The sequence below is a fragment of the Erpetoichthys calabaricus genome, chromosome 3 (genome assembly GCF_900747795.2).
Source record: "Erpetoichthys calabaricus chromosome 3, fErpCal1.3, whole genome shotgun sequence".
Taxonomy (NCBI): Eukaryota; Metazoa; Chordata; class Cladistia; order Polypteriformes; family Polypteridae; genus Erpetoichthys; species Erpetoichthys calabaricus.
Window position 1 is genome coordinate 87501199 of NC_041396.2, and position 11511 is coordinate 87512709.

The 11511-nt window shown below is 39.1% G+C and overlaps 1 protein-coding gene across 1 annotated transcript; it reads right to left on the bottom strand.

Annotated features, from left to right (window-relative positions):
- Positions 1-2763: 2763 nt before the first annotated feature.
- On the bottom strand, positions 2764-4599 carry LOC114649306 (SCAN domain-containing protein 3-like). Its single transcript, XM_028798810.2, has one exon. The coding sequence runs from the start codon at positions 4597-4599 to the stop codon at positions 2764-2766; it is 1836 nt and encodes a 611-aa protein (XP_028654643.2).
- Between the last annotated feature and the right edge of the window lie 6912 nt (positions 4600-11511).

The window sequence follows — 11511 nt, forward strand, 5'->3', positions numbered from 1 at the left end:
GCACAAGCAACCCGGATGAAGCTTTGCTACTACAGTGACGTTTGGCTAATTAGCCTGATAAGTTACCTTTTGGTTTGTTTTCTTGTGTCTTAGGATAATAAATGTGACAACTCCGTTGGTGCCCTAGATTTTCTTAACTGTGTGAAGCTGTCATTTATTTATTTATTAAGTTGCAGATAGGGAAAAATAATACTCAAAATTGCCTTAAAAACAAGGATCCTTCCAAACTGTAAAAAAATTAAATAAAGATTCAGTGTTATATGAAAAAAATAAAAAAAAGAAAACTTTTATTCAGTTGTTTTAGATCTAGACTTGGAAAAAAAGAACAGTTTTAAGAAATCTGCTTGCTTTTTGGTCTTATAATTGAGACAATTCCTAAATGTTTGCTAATCAGAAATTGGCAGAGGTCACAGCAGAAAATAATGGCAAATTATAAAATAACAGTAAAAACTAAAACAATAAAATCATGACATTAGCTCCCTCCTGAGGTGCGGGCTCCACATTAGGAAAATGTTTATGAAAAGTTACCATAACATCATAGCATGATCATCTGTGCTACAAAGCCACAGATGATCCTCAGAACCAAAATGCTACCAAATCTACCAATTTTCAATACATACAGGTAGACTGTTATTGTGAGAACCGAGTATGGCAGGAATTGAGTATTCTTTCAATCTCAAATTCTGGAAATCATCGACAAATACAGGAGAACTTAGTATCATGCAATGTACAGTTAAACCAAGAATATAAAAAACTGTTATTTGGTGACTTATTTCTTGTCCGTCTCCCAGTCTATCTAATAAACTTCCTTTAGCCTGTTTGTAATGCTGGTAGCTGTATTGTAAAATCCATGGAAAGTTCTTCCCATTAATGACTGGAAGGAGGAATTAGCTGTAGTAACCCATAGTCAAACCCTGTGTGGTTTTTGCTCTATTGCATGTATCACAACCCAGAATTAATTCATAAATTTTGTGATACATCTTTTTCCACAAAAACTATAATCTAATTTATTCAGTCTAATACCCAAAGAAATTCAAAGCATGAACCCAGTTCAGAATGTTTAATTTAACTGACGTATCCAGGTATATTCTAGCTCAGCAGAGCATCCTTAACCTTGTAAACTAGATTTTCAGTGCATCTAACAATGGTGGCTGCTAGAAATTTTTCAGGTGTTAAAATTCTTTCAGGTTCTACTGGGGTCATATCATTATTACATTGTTTTATTTTGGTCGCCTGACCAATAGGAAATGACAAAACAAAAAACAAAGTTCATCTGGAATGTCCTGCTTTTTCTTAATCTTAAAATTAACAAGGCTTGTGTGACTTGTGATGCCACACCCCCAATGCTAATTTTATTGCCAGTAATATCTCACTTCTCTACATCATAGTTCTGTTCTTCAGGTACCAGTTTTTTGGAGAAATACTGTGAAAGAATTGCAAGAAAAAATTATACACATGTCCACTTCGATTTTAAATTGCAAAGAAATATTAGAATGTCACAGCGTAAAGGCCGCGGTGAGCATTTCCTTTCAAGTATCAAAGGAGTTTTGAGCTTCTTGTATCCATACAAACTTTTGATTAAATTTCTTAGTTAGGGAGGTGATTGATGACATGACTAAACTGAAAAATATTAAATGAATGGTGTGGTTGGAAGAAGTATTAACCCCTTTCAAGCAGCTTTTTAAAAAAGTCATTGGTGTGGAGTATTCAAAAACAAAAAAAAAATCTCTTAATGCAGAAATTTGGTGCATTAAATTAGCATAAGAGTAACGAATTACTCAAAACCCTCCCCATTAGGGTCGACATCAATTCACCAAAGTCTTAGTCTATGTCTCAGGTCAGCAGCTTATAGCACATGGCACGTAATGTTGTTTCCAGTGGCACCTGGAAGATCAATACTTCTGTGTACAATATTATTTGACAGTTCTCATTAAAACATAACTGTAGTAAAGATATTTAAATATTATTTAGTCTATAACTTCATCAAAGTTTACCATAGTAAAAATTTTAAAAAAAATTGTCAGTAAACATGCGCATCGAGGTATGTAATAACCCGCCAGGACGAGAGGTGGTGCTATTGCTAACACTTTCATTTCCTTCTTCCTCCATTATACTAAGAAGCCACCTAGTGAGGGCAACTGACCACGCCCTGCCACAAAAACCAGGGCGTTTCGGAGGAAGGTGTCATTACTAGCTGAAGTAACCTGCCAGACAGAGCTTCTTTAGCTATTCGACCTTGGTTATACAGTAGCAACCTCTTTTTGTTGGCCTTGAATAACCCACATAATGGGAAGTATGCTGAAGAGTGTTTTCTTTTGTTTTGTTTTTGTTCATTCTGCAGACAATAACCAGGATGACCCGCTTGGCCCCCCAAATTTTCCCAAGTAGTGGAGCTGTCATTACTGCACCTGGCCATAAGATATATTCTGCATGCATACACTACTCATTAGATAACTGCAAACACAAAAGCTACAGTAACCATTGTCTAAACCAGTGCTTCCCAACCTCTCCCAAACCATGGCATCTTTAGTGAAATCTTTTCAGCTAACGGCACCCCTTCACTCTAATATGTAACTACTCAAATTAACAATTTAATCTTAACTCATCAGTTGAGTAGAATGAGATTCCTATTTTTATAAGGTGTACCAAAAGGTAACAAAAATAAATTGCCAGTAAACCAGTCTCAAATGAAATACTTGAACACAACACAAACATGAAAAGTGCAATAAGTCACAAGGCACAAAGCAGACTATAACGTCATAATTAATGCGAAGGCTGGCTTCGAAGAGAATTTGAAAGTTTGTCAATACGAGCTCGAACTGCAGTTGACAAACACACTCGTAAGTCATTTTCAACTGACAATAAACATCCTCTGTGTTTTGTCTTCAGTAGTGTCAATGCCGAGAATGCCTTTTCACACAGATAAGTGGTGCAGAATGGAATAAGTATGCCGACAGCCTTAGCACCTAACACAGGACGTTCCTTTTCAACCATAATCCAAAACTCTGTTAAATTCATGTCCTTAAACTTCAGCTGTAATGTTCGGTCACTCGCAATGTCAAGTAGCTGTTCTTTCTCTGTCATCTGTAAGTTAGACAAGTCCAACTGCTGATGGAATGGGTTCCTTATCCAGTCATTGCCAGGGATGTCTAAACTTGGAAAGTAATGTTGCAAATTGTCTCCCAACTCTGACAAATGCTTAACAATGACATCATGCAACACGACGGCGCCAGGATCAGCCTGTACTGCACGAGGAAACATGCAAATTAAATAGGTTGTTTCTATTTCACTTGTCCACATCAGAAGTTTACGATGGAAAGCTTGCAGCTTGTCAGTAACAGACAGTATGTTCGAATCATTGCCCTGCATGCCCGAATTCAATGCATTCAATACTTCAAAAATGTCAACGAGATATGCAAGTTTACTGCACCATGTTGGATCAGCCAACAGTGTTACGAACTCATTGTTTGCTTGTTCATTAAGAAAGAACTGGCGGAGTTCATCTCTCAGTTCATACACCCGTGACAGAACTTTACCTCTTGACAGCCATCTGACTTCTGTATGCATTAGCAGAGTGTAATGTTCTGATCCCATGTCTTTGCACAGTTTCTCAAAGATGAAGTTAACAATTTTAATGACCTGATCTAAAACTGACTGCAGTTCATTTCCCAGCGTCTTGCTCACAAGTGCTTCTCTATGTATGAAACAATGGGTGGTGATTATGTTCGGATTTTCACGCTTAGCAAATGCCGTGAAACCACGCATTTTGCCGGTCATAGATGGAGCGCCATCTGTGCAAATAGCAACACACCATTCCCACAACAAATCATTCTCACTGAAAAACGTGCAAACATGTTTAAATACATCTTCTCCCTTCGTTTCAATAAGTTCCTTGCAAAACAGAAACTGTTCCAACATTTTTGTGCCGTTCGAAAACCTTACAAAGGCCAGCAACTGGGATTTTCCACTAACATCTGTAGATTCATCGATCTGCAGAGCAAATCGTTTACAGGTCTGAAGTAAAACGCACACGTTGTTGTTGATGTCAGATGACATGGCTTCTATCCTCCTAGAAACGGTGTTGTTTGACGATGGCATTTTGGATATCACTTTTTCTGCATCGTCACCAAGCATCGTTTTCACCATTATCTTGCATGCTGGCATAATCAAAGATTTGACTATGGTGTGTGGTTTCATTGCCATGGCAACCAGTTCTGCGACTTCAAAACTAGCCAACTGGGCTTTGTCTGACACCGATACAGTTTTCATAAACAGCTGTGCTTGCTTCTGCTGGCTGTCCATTAAACGCCTAAAATATGCCGAGTTCTTGTTATTTGCATTCTGATGCTTGGTTTGAAAGTGACGTTGCAATTTGCTTGGAACCATGGCTTCATTTGCAAGGATATCACCACACAACAAACATCGCGGGTGCTGAATACCTTTTTTGTCAACAAATGTAAACCCATAATTCAAGTAACTGTCCTGATAGTATCGTGTTTTCGTTTTTGCAACTTTACTGCTCCCCGCATTATCATTTTCATTGAGGTCGTTGATGCTGCTGTTGTTTTTACGTTTACGACTTTCACTACAGTCGGCCATTTTCGTTGCAAAAAAAAAAAAAACAGACAACAGGAAGCAACGTCACTTACCCTGTGGCAAGTAAGTAAATTAGAGCTAATATTTATTAATTCGTCAGACTGCAGTTGAAATAGGATGCGCACTGGACTGTATTAAAGCACACAGGTAGCATGACTTTAGTCTTGAGGTGTAACTGGTATTTTTATTATCAGTTCAAATCAAATTGTTTTATGTTCTGACACCTGGCAACGGCACCCTTAGTCCATGCTCACGGCACACCAGGGTGCCGCGGCACACGGGTTGGGAAGCACTGGTCTAAACCATTTAATTGACATGGCCTGATGTTAATATGGTGTAAAATTGTAGGCCAGTGCAGCAGTTGTTTTTTTCAACCCAGGTGGACAAAGGAATTTGGTTTTGTTGCAAGAATGAATCGAGCTGTGTGTACTCTGTGTTATGAAGATATTGTGTGCTGAACAGCAAGTGTATGACTTTGAAACAAAACATGAGAAAAAATTCAAGGATTAGGCAGACTGTGTCAAATTTATTAGGAGAGCAGTAGCAAAATATAAGATGCAAAAGTCAGTCAGTCATTTTCTGACTCGCTATATCCTAACACAGGGTCCTAATAAAGTTAAAAATAATGCAAATGTCATACTCTTGAATAGATTTTTACTAGCAAGCATGTAAAGGTTTTTTAGAAAATCCAGAACGTTGAACACTACTGATAGTGCACTGCTGCCTTAAATAGGAAGTGGCCCATGACATCATTCTATGACGACTACTAGTCTCATCATACCAGCTACCCAAGCAATTGCAAATAATATGGCCAGACCCATTAAGAAAACACAATCACAGCATCCATGAAATACTCATAAAAATATGAAAATACAAGTGCAAAAAATAGACTCAGCACATTGAGAAAACCCATAAATCATAACAGGTCAAATCTTTAAAGGGTCTTTGGTCCCTTTGCTTTGAGTCAGCAGAGGCGATGAGATAAGGATTCATCTGTCATTGAGGGGGATGAGAAAAGGCCAAAATACTACAGGAAGACTGAAGGTAGGGAGGAGTGTGTTATGATTTGTGGGCATTTTACACTTTTTTTCTCATTGTTCTGAACTTTTCAAAACATTTATTTTACATTACATGTTTTTTGGAGTCCCTGACTCAATTTTTGATGCTCATTGTATGTTTGGAAGGTATTTTAATTGCCAAGTAATTGCCATTCTGATTTTTCATGGGGACCAATATTTTGTAGGTTTTTTTGTATACTGTTTCTGGTATGGTTGCCACCAGAGCACTATATACTTCCTGTTTACGCAAGATTGTGGATTCCACTAAAAACTTTTTTCTGTTTGTTTCATTAAGAATTCCTATCTTCAATCCTGTTTATCCAGGGTTGCGAGTTCCACTAAAAACTTTTTTGCACATGTTTCATTAATTAAAAATTCCTAGTTTCATTCCTTTTACTTTCAACCCACTATTACTCTGTTTCTGGCTAGGATTTTGATTACATTTTTTGGTTTAATTGACTTCCTGGTTTTGACTTAAGCTTGTTTTATTGACTATGCCTGTCTGCTCTCAAATTACATACAAACTGCCTTCTGATCTCCCTAGGCATAACAGAATCTCAGATCTTAATATGTGGGACCCTGAAATGGGCCATATGGTAGATAGATTCTGAAAAACTGATACAATGCAAACAGTGCACAGACCTTATTGCAGACATTTAATTTGGATTATATGATGAAATAATGTATTTGACTACAGAAATAAAATTACCTTAAGGCAGAAATGGGCTTAATAATAGGAGTAACACAAATAAACACTTAATTATGGAAGCTGGTGTGCAAAGTGATGAGAGAATTATACAAACACATTCTGATAGGTTTGGGAAGATGAGTTTAAGTAATCAGACACTTTTAAAAAACAGTTTCATGTGCCTGTAACTATTGTAAAAGAAAACACCACACAGCATAAAGGGTTGGGGTTTTCCGGCCCCGTATACTGTAAATAGAATCAAATTTGTCAGATTATTGTACATAACTATACACATCGGACAGCAACATGGCGGAATGGGGGAGTCTTTATGGAGAGGGACCGGAAATGAGGAGTGAAGGCTGCTGGGAAGGTATCAAGATGGATGCTGGGATGTTGACGTCATCAGTGGTCGACAGAGGGAATGCGGAAGTGGTACTGCGTGGCTAGTTACTTGAGGTGGATTCATGGCGGTGGTGTTTCCTTCTTTCTGCTGAAACAAAGAGAGAGAGGTTAGTACTCCGCCATTCCCTTCCGGCATGCGGTTTCATGTAACAGTTTGGGTCCTTCCGCGGCTCCCTAAGCGCGCGTGCGTGACACTATTAATGGGAAAACATTAGCATGTTAATTGACTCCAGAGCAGCAGATAATTTTACTGCCCTAATTTAAAAATTAAACATACTGTGGATAATATTCCATTAAAATTTAATCTCAGAGTTTTATTGGTGGATAGTCAACCTATTGGCACAGATTTTTTAAACACTGTCACACTTTCAACCAAATTATACACTCATGTTCTTGAAGAGAAAAAAATCACCTTTTTGATTCCATTTCGCAATCAATTTTGTGATTTCTATGGCTTAAGGTACATAACCTTCTTATAGACTGGATATGAAAAATATAATAGCATGGAGTGCATATGGTAAAGCAAATTGCCTAAAGAGTATATCACCTCTAGTATTATACTGTCATTCCATTAATTTATTTCCTAGTGATATCCGGACTATCCTGGTGTATATAACAAGTGTCGCAGGTGGCTGGGGGGTCGACCTGGCCGGGACGCCCCTGAGGATCGGAAGAGGGCTTACGCCTTCTGCAGACCATGTGGGGGCGACCGCCCTGGCGGCTATGGGGACCACAGGTACAGAGCTTGGAAGCTCAACCCTGTAGGGGCCCGTGGTCACCGCCAGGGGGTGCCCCAATGCCTTGGGAGCCCTGGACCTCAGCACTTCCGCCACACCCAGAAGTGCTGGGGGGAAGAGGATCTGGGACACCCGGAGTGCTTCCGGGTACGCAGCTGACACTTCTGCCACATTGGGGAGTGCCGGTGGAAGATTGCCGGGAAGCACCTGGAGCACATCCGGGTGTGTATAAAAGGGGCCGCCTCCCTTCATTCAGGACTTGAGTCGGGTGGAAGATAGACAAGGTCTGGGAGGAGGCAAGGAGGCGGCCTGAAGAGAGAAGGCATTGTGTTGTGACCAGGACTTTAGGGACTTGGGGACTGTGAGCACTTAATTGTAAATATGGAGTTGTATAACAAACGTGTGTGGGGTGATTTGAACGTGTCTGCCTGTCTGTTCCACACAAGCAAAAATCACTGGAACTCCCACAACACTGTAAACATGATTGTTTAATTAAACTATTACCAAGAAGTTCCTTCTTCCAAAAGGTAAAGTCTATGCATTATCTAAACCAGGGAGTAATGGGATGAAAGAATATATAAAAGAATATTTGAAGAATAGTTTTATCAGACCAATTTTATTAATTTTGCCTTGGTCGATATAAAAAAATGCAATTTTTTTAAGGATTTGATCACGCATATTCATCAAAGTAGAAAGGTTCTAGAAAAGCTGAGAGACAATCACCTGTTCATAAAGTTTGAAAAGTGTGAATTTCATCAAGATAGAGTACTGTTCCTTGGTTATAAAGTAACTCAGAAAAGGCTGACTGTGGATCAGTTCAACATGTTAACTATTCTAAATTCGTAGGGTTTGCTAACTACTATAGTTATTTAATTATTAAAGACTTCAATACATTGATTTCCTCATTATATCTCTGACAAGAAAGACAATTTGACAATTTAAAGCTGTTTTTCTTCTACAGCTCCAGACTTTTGACATCCAGACATTTCTCTACTATTGATCACTGAAGTTGAGGCACCAAGCATTGGCATCTATGTACTAATTGCAAAGAAATTTCTGGATATTGGGTTTGGTATATCCTTGTGAATTTTTTTTCTAGAAAATTATCACAGACTGAGCAAAACTATGATGTAGGAAATGTAACTCTTAACAATTAAACTCACTCTGAAGGAATAGTGTAATTGGTTGGAAGGGGTTAATTTTCTAATCACCATATTCTCCCATCTCATCTGATCTAATTTTCTTAATCAATTTTCCTTGTGAGGGTCATGGTGGCAGCAGGTCAAACAGGTCAGCCCCTACTTCCCTATCCCCAGCTACAGATTCCTGCTCTTCTTGGGGAAATCCCAGGCATTCCTAGAGCCAGTTGATCCCTCCAGCACATCCTGGATTCTGCCACAGGGTCTCTCTGCCCAGTGGGATGTACCCACAGCAACTCTAGGGGGAGCCACCCATTGGGCTCCTGATGACATGCTCAAACCACCTAAACTGCCTCCTTGTGATCCAGACAAGCAGAGACTCCACTCTGATGGTCTCCAAAATCACAGAGCTTCTCATACCATCACAGAATGTCAGCTCAGCCACTCACAATGTCATTCTGTCAGTCATTACCCACAGTTCACGACCATAGGTGAGGGCAGGAATGTAGATTGAGTGCTAAACCAAGAGCTTTGACTTTATTCTCATCTCCCACTTCATCACCACAGACCAGTGCAGCGCCCTCAGAACAACTACTGCCAATCTAATCCACTTGTCAATCCCATATTTCCTGTTTCCATCACTCGTGAATAGCATTTTGAGATACTTAAACTCCTCCACTAAGGTCAGTTGCTTCCCTCCACACCCAGTGAGAGTAATCCACTCTTTTTTGAGACAGAACCATAACCTCAGACTTGGAGTAGCTCATCCTCACACTCAGCAGTGAATCACTCAAGTTCGTGTCGAAGATGATAGTCATATGAGGCAAAGTGGACAACATCATCTGCACAAAGCAATGATGCTACACCTAGTACCATTAACTGGACAACTTGAAAACCACAAACAGGAATAGTGGCAAGACACTGCCTTGTCGGAGTCTGCTACTCACAGTGAACAAATTCAACTTAGGGTTACAGTTACAGCCCTCACTAAACTCATATAGAGAATTAATATATACAGGGGTAGGCATAAGTAGGTTTACAGTTGTGAGTATGCAAAACACAGTTTATTCTTGTATTATTATTGATTTCTTAACTATTGTGTTATTTATTTGTATCATTTGTCTTCTTCTTCTTCTTTGTTATTATTTCATATCCTTAATTTATCTTTTAGGTAATTTGAGCACTTATAAGATTGTGCCTAAGTGCACTGTGCCATTCCTTTGAGTTAATAAAGCTATTGTTATAATCAGGGCTGGGCAAGTTAACGTGTTATTATCGTGTTAACGCATTAATTAATTAATGCCGACAATTATTTTATCTCACATTAACACAGTTTATGTTATTATTATTATTATTATTATTATTTTGAAAGCCTCAGTCTCTCTAGCGATCGATAGAGCTCAGCGATCTTGTTACAGCGCTTTTTGACACGCTTTTGATGGAAGGAAAGTTAGCTTTATTGATTTGACCTTGATTCCCTGTATGTGCATGAGTAGCTTCTAAAATGGCTTGTAGAGAGATACCAAAGTGAATGCTCAAAGCAAAGTAATCCGTGGATGACTGTTTTCGTATTTTCACTGAATCTGAATTGTTAGACTCCCATTTTGATGCAAGTGATCAGGGGCCTGATGCATAATGTCATGTGTAGAATTCACACTAAAACTTAAAACGGACAAAAGCAGAAATGCGCGTATGCACAAAAAATCCAGATGCATAAATCTGTGAATACACCAACTTCCATGTTCTTCCGCTCCATAAATCATGATCAGCGTGAAAATGAACACTCGTGCATGTGCCTGTGGCCCCACCCCAGAATTATGCCTCTTTGAATAGCCAAATCAATATAAATAGCCCCTTATGTTTTGCATTCTGTGAAAAGACAACGGCAAAAGCACGGGGAAAAAGAAGAATTTCAGCAAATACCAAGTAGAGGCAAGGAAAATGTACTATTTGTTGGTTTAAGCAGTGATATAAACAACAAAAGGAAGTTGATTGAGTAACAGAGTGGCGGAAAAACTTTAAAGTTCAAGTTTAGAAAGTCACACAGTGCCCAAACTAAATAAGAAGTGGTCAGATATCAAAGTTGCCGTGAAAAGGTCCAAGAAGATAGCGGCTGGAAATCTAAATCGACTTAGAAGCCAGTCGTCATCATCTGTAAATAAGTGCTCTCAGTTGAATTGAATTCCTTTATTGTTACTGTATGATACAATAAAATTCAATATGCAAATCCTCCATAAATTTATTTTCTTACTAAAGGGTTACCCCCTGCTCACTTCGCTCGCCAACCCTGCTGGTCTATGTTACGTTCCAGCTACTTCGCATCTCTGCCACTCGCGTTGTGAAGAGGGGGGCTGAATGCACTCCAAGAAGATGCAGTCGCTCCTCTAAAACCCCCTCTTAAACGGTGATACAATGGGAAACAAATACAGTTTTTTTTACCTCCTCTTTGCTTGATCAGCTGCTGGCTTGCTGCTGCTGACATGCCGTGTGATCTGCATCTTGCGCGGCACTTTGAACATTTAAAAGCCTGTACAGCAGCTGTCCTACTCTTTGTCTTTTATTTCCAGCCCCGGGCGTGATTAAATCTCTTGGCACAAAGTCTTCTCTCGTCTCGCGGGATGTGAGGTCTTAATATATTTTAGTTTATAATTTAAAAAATAAATAAAAATCTGAAAATCTAACAACATCACATTAAATTTCGATAAACCCTGAAAAGAATGATACCAAACATACAGTATATAGGTAGGTTTTAAAATAAGCCTGATTTAAAGAGTGACAAAAAAGTGACATAAAAACATCACATAAAATCCATCCATCCATTTTCCAACCTGCTGAATCCGAACACAGGGTCACGGGGGTCTGCTGGAGCCAATCCCAGCCAACACAGGGCA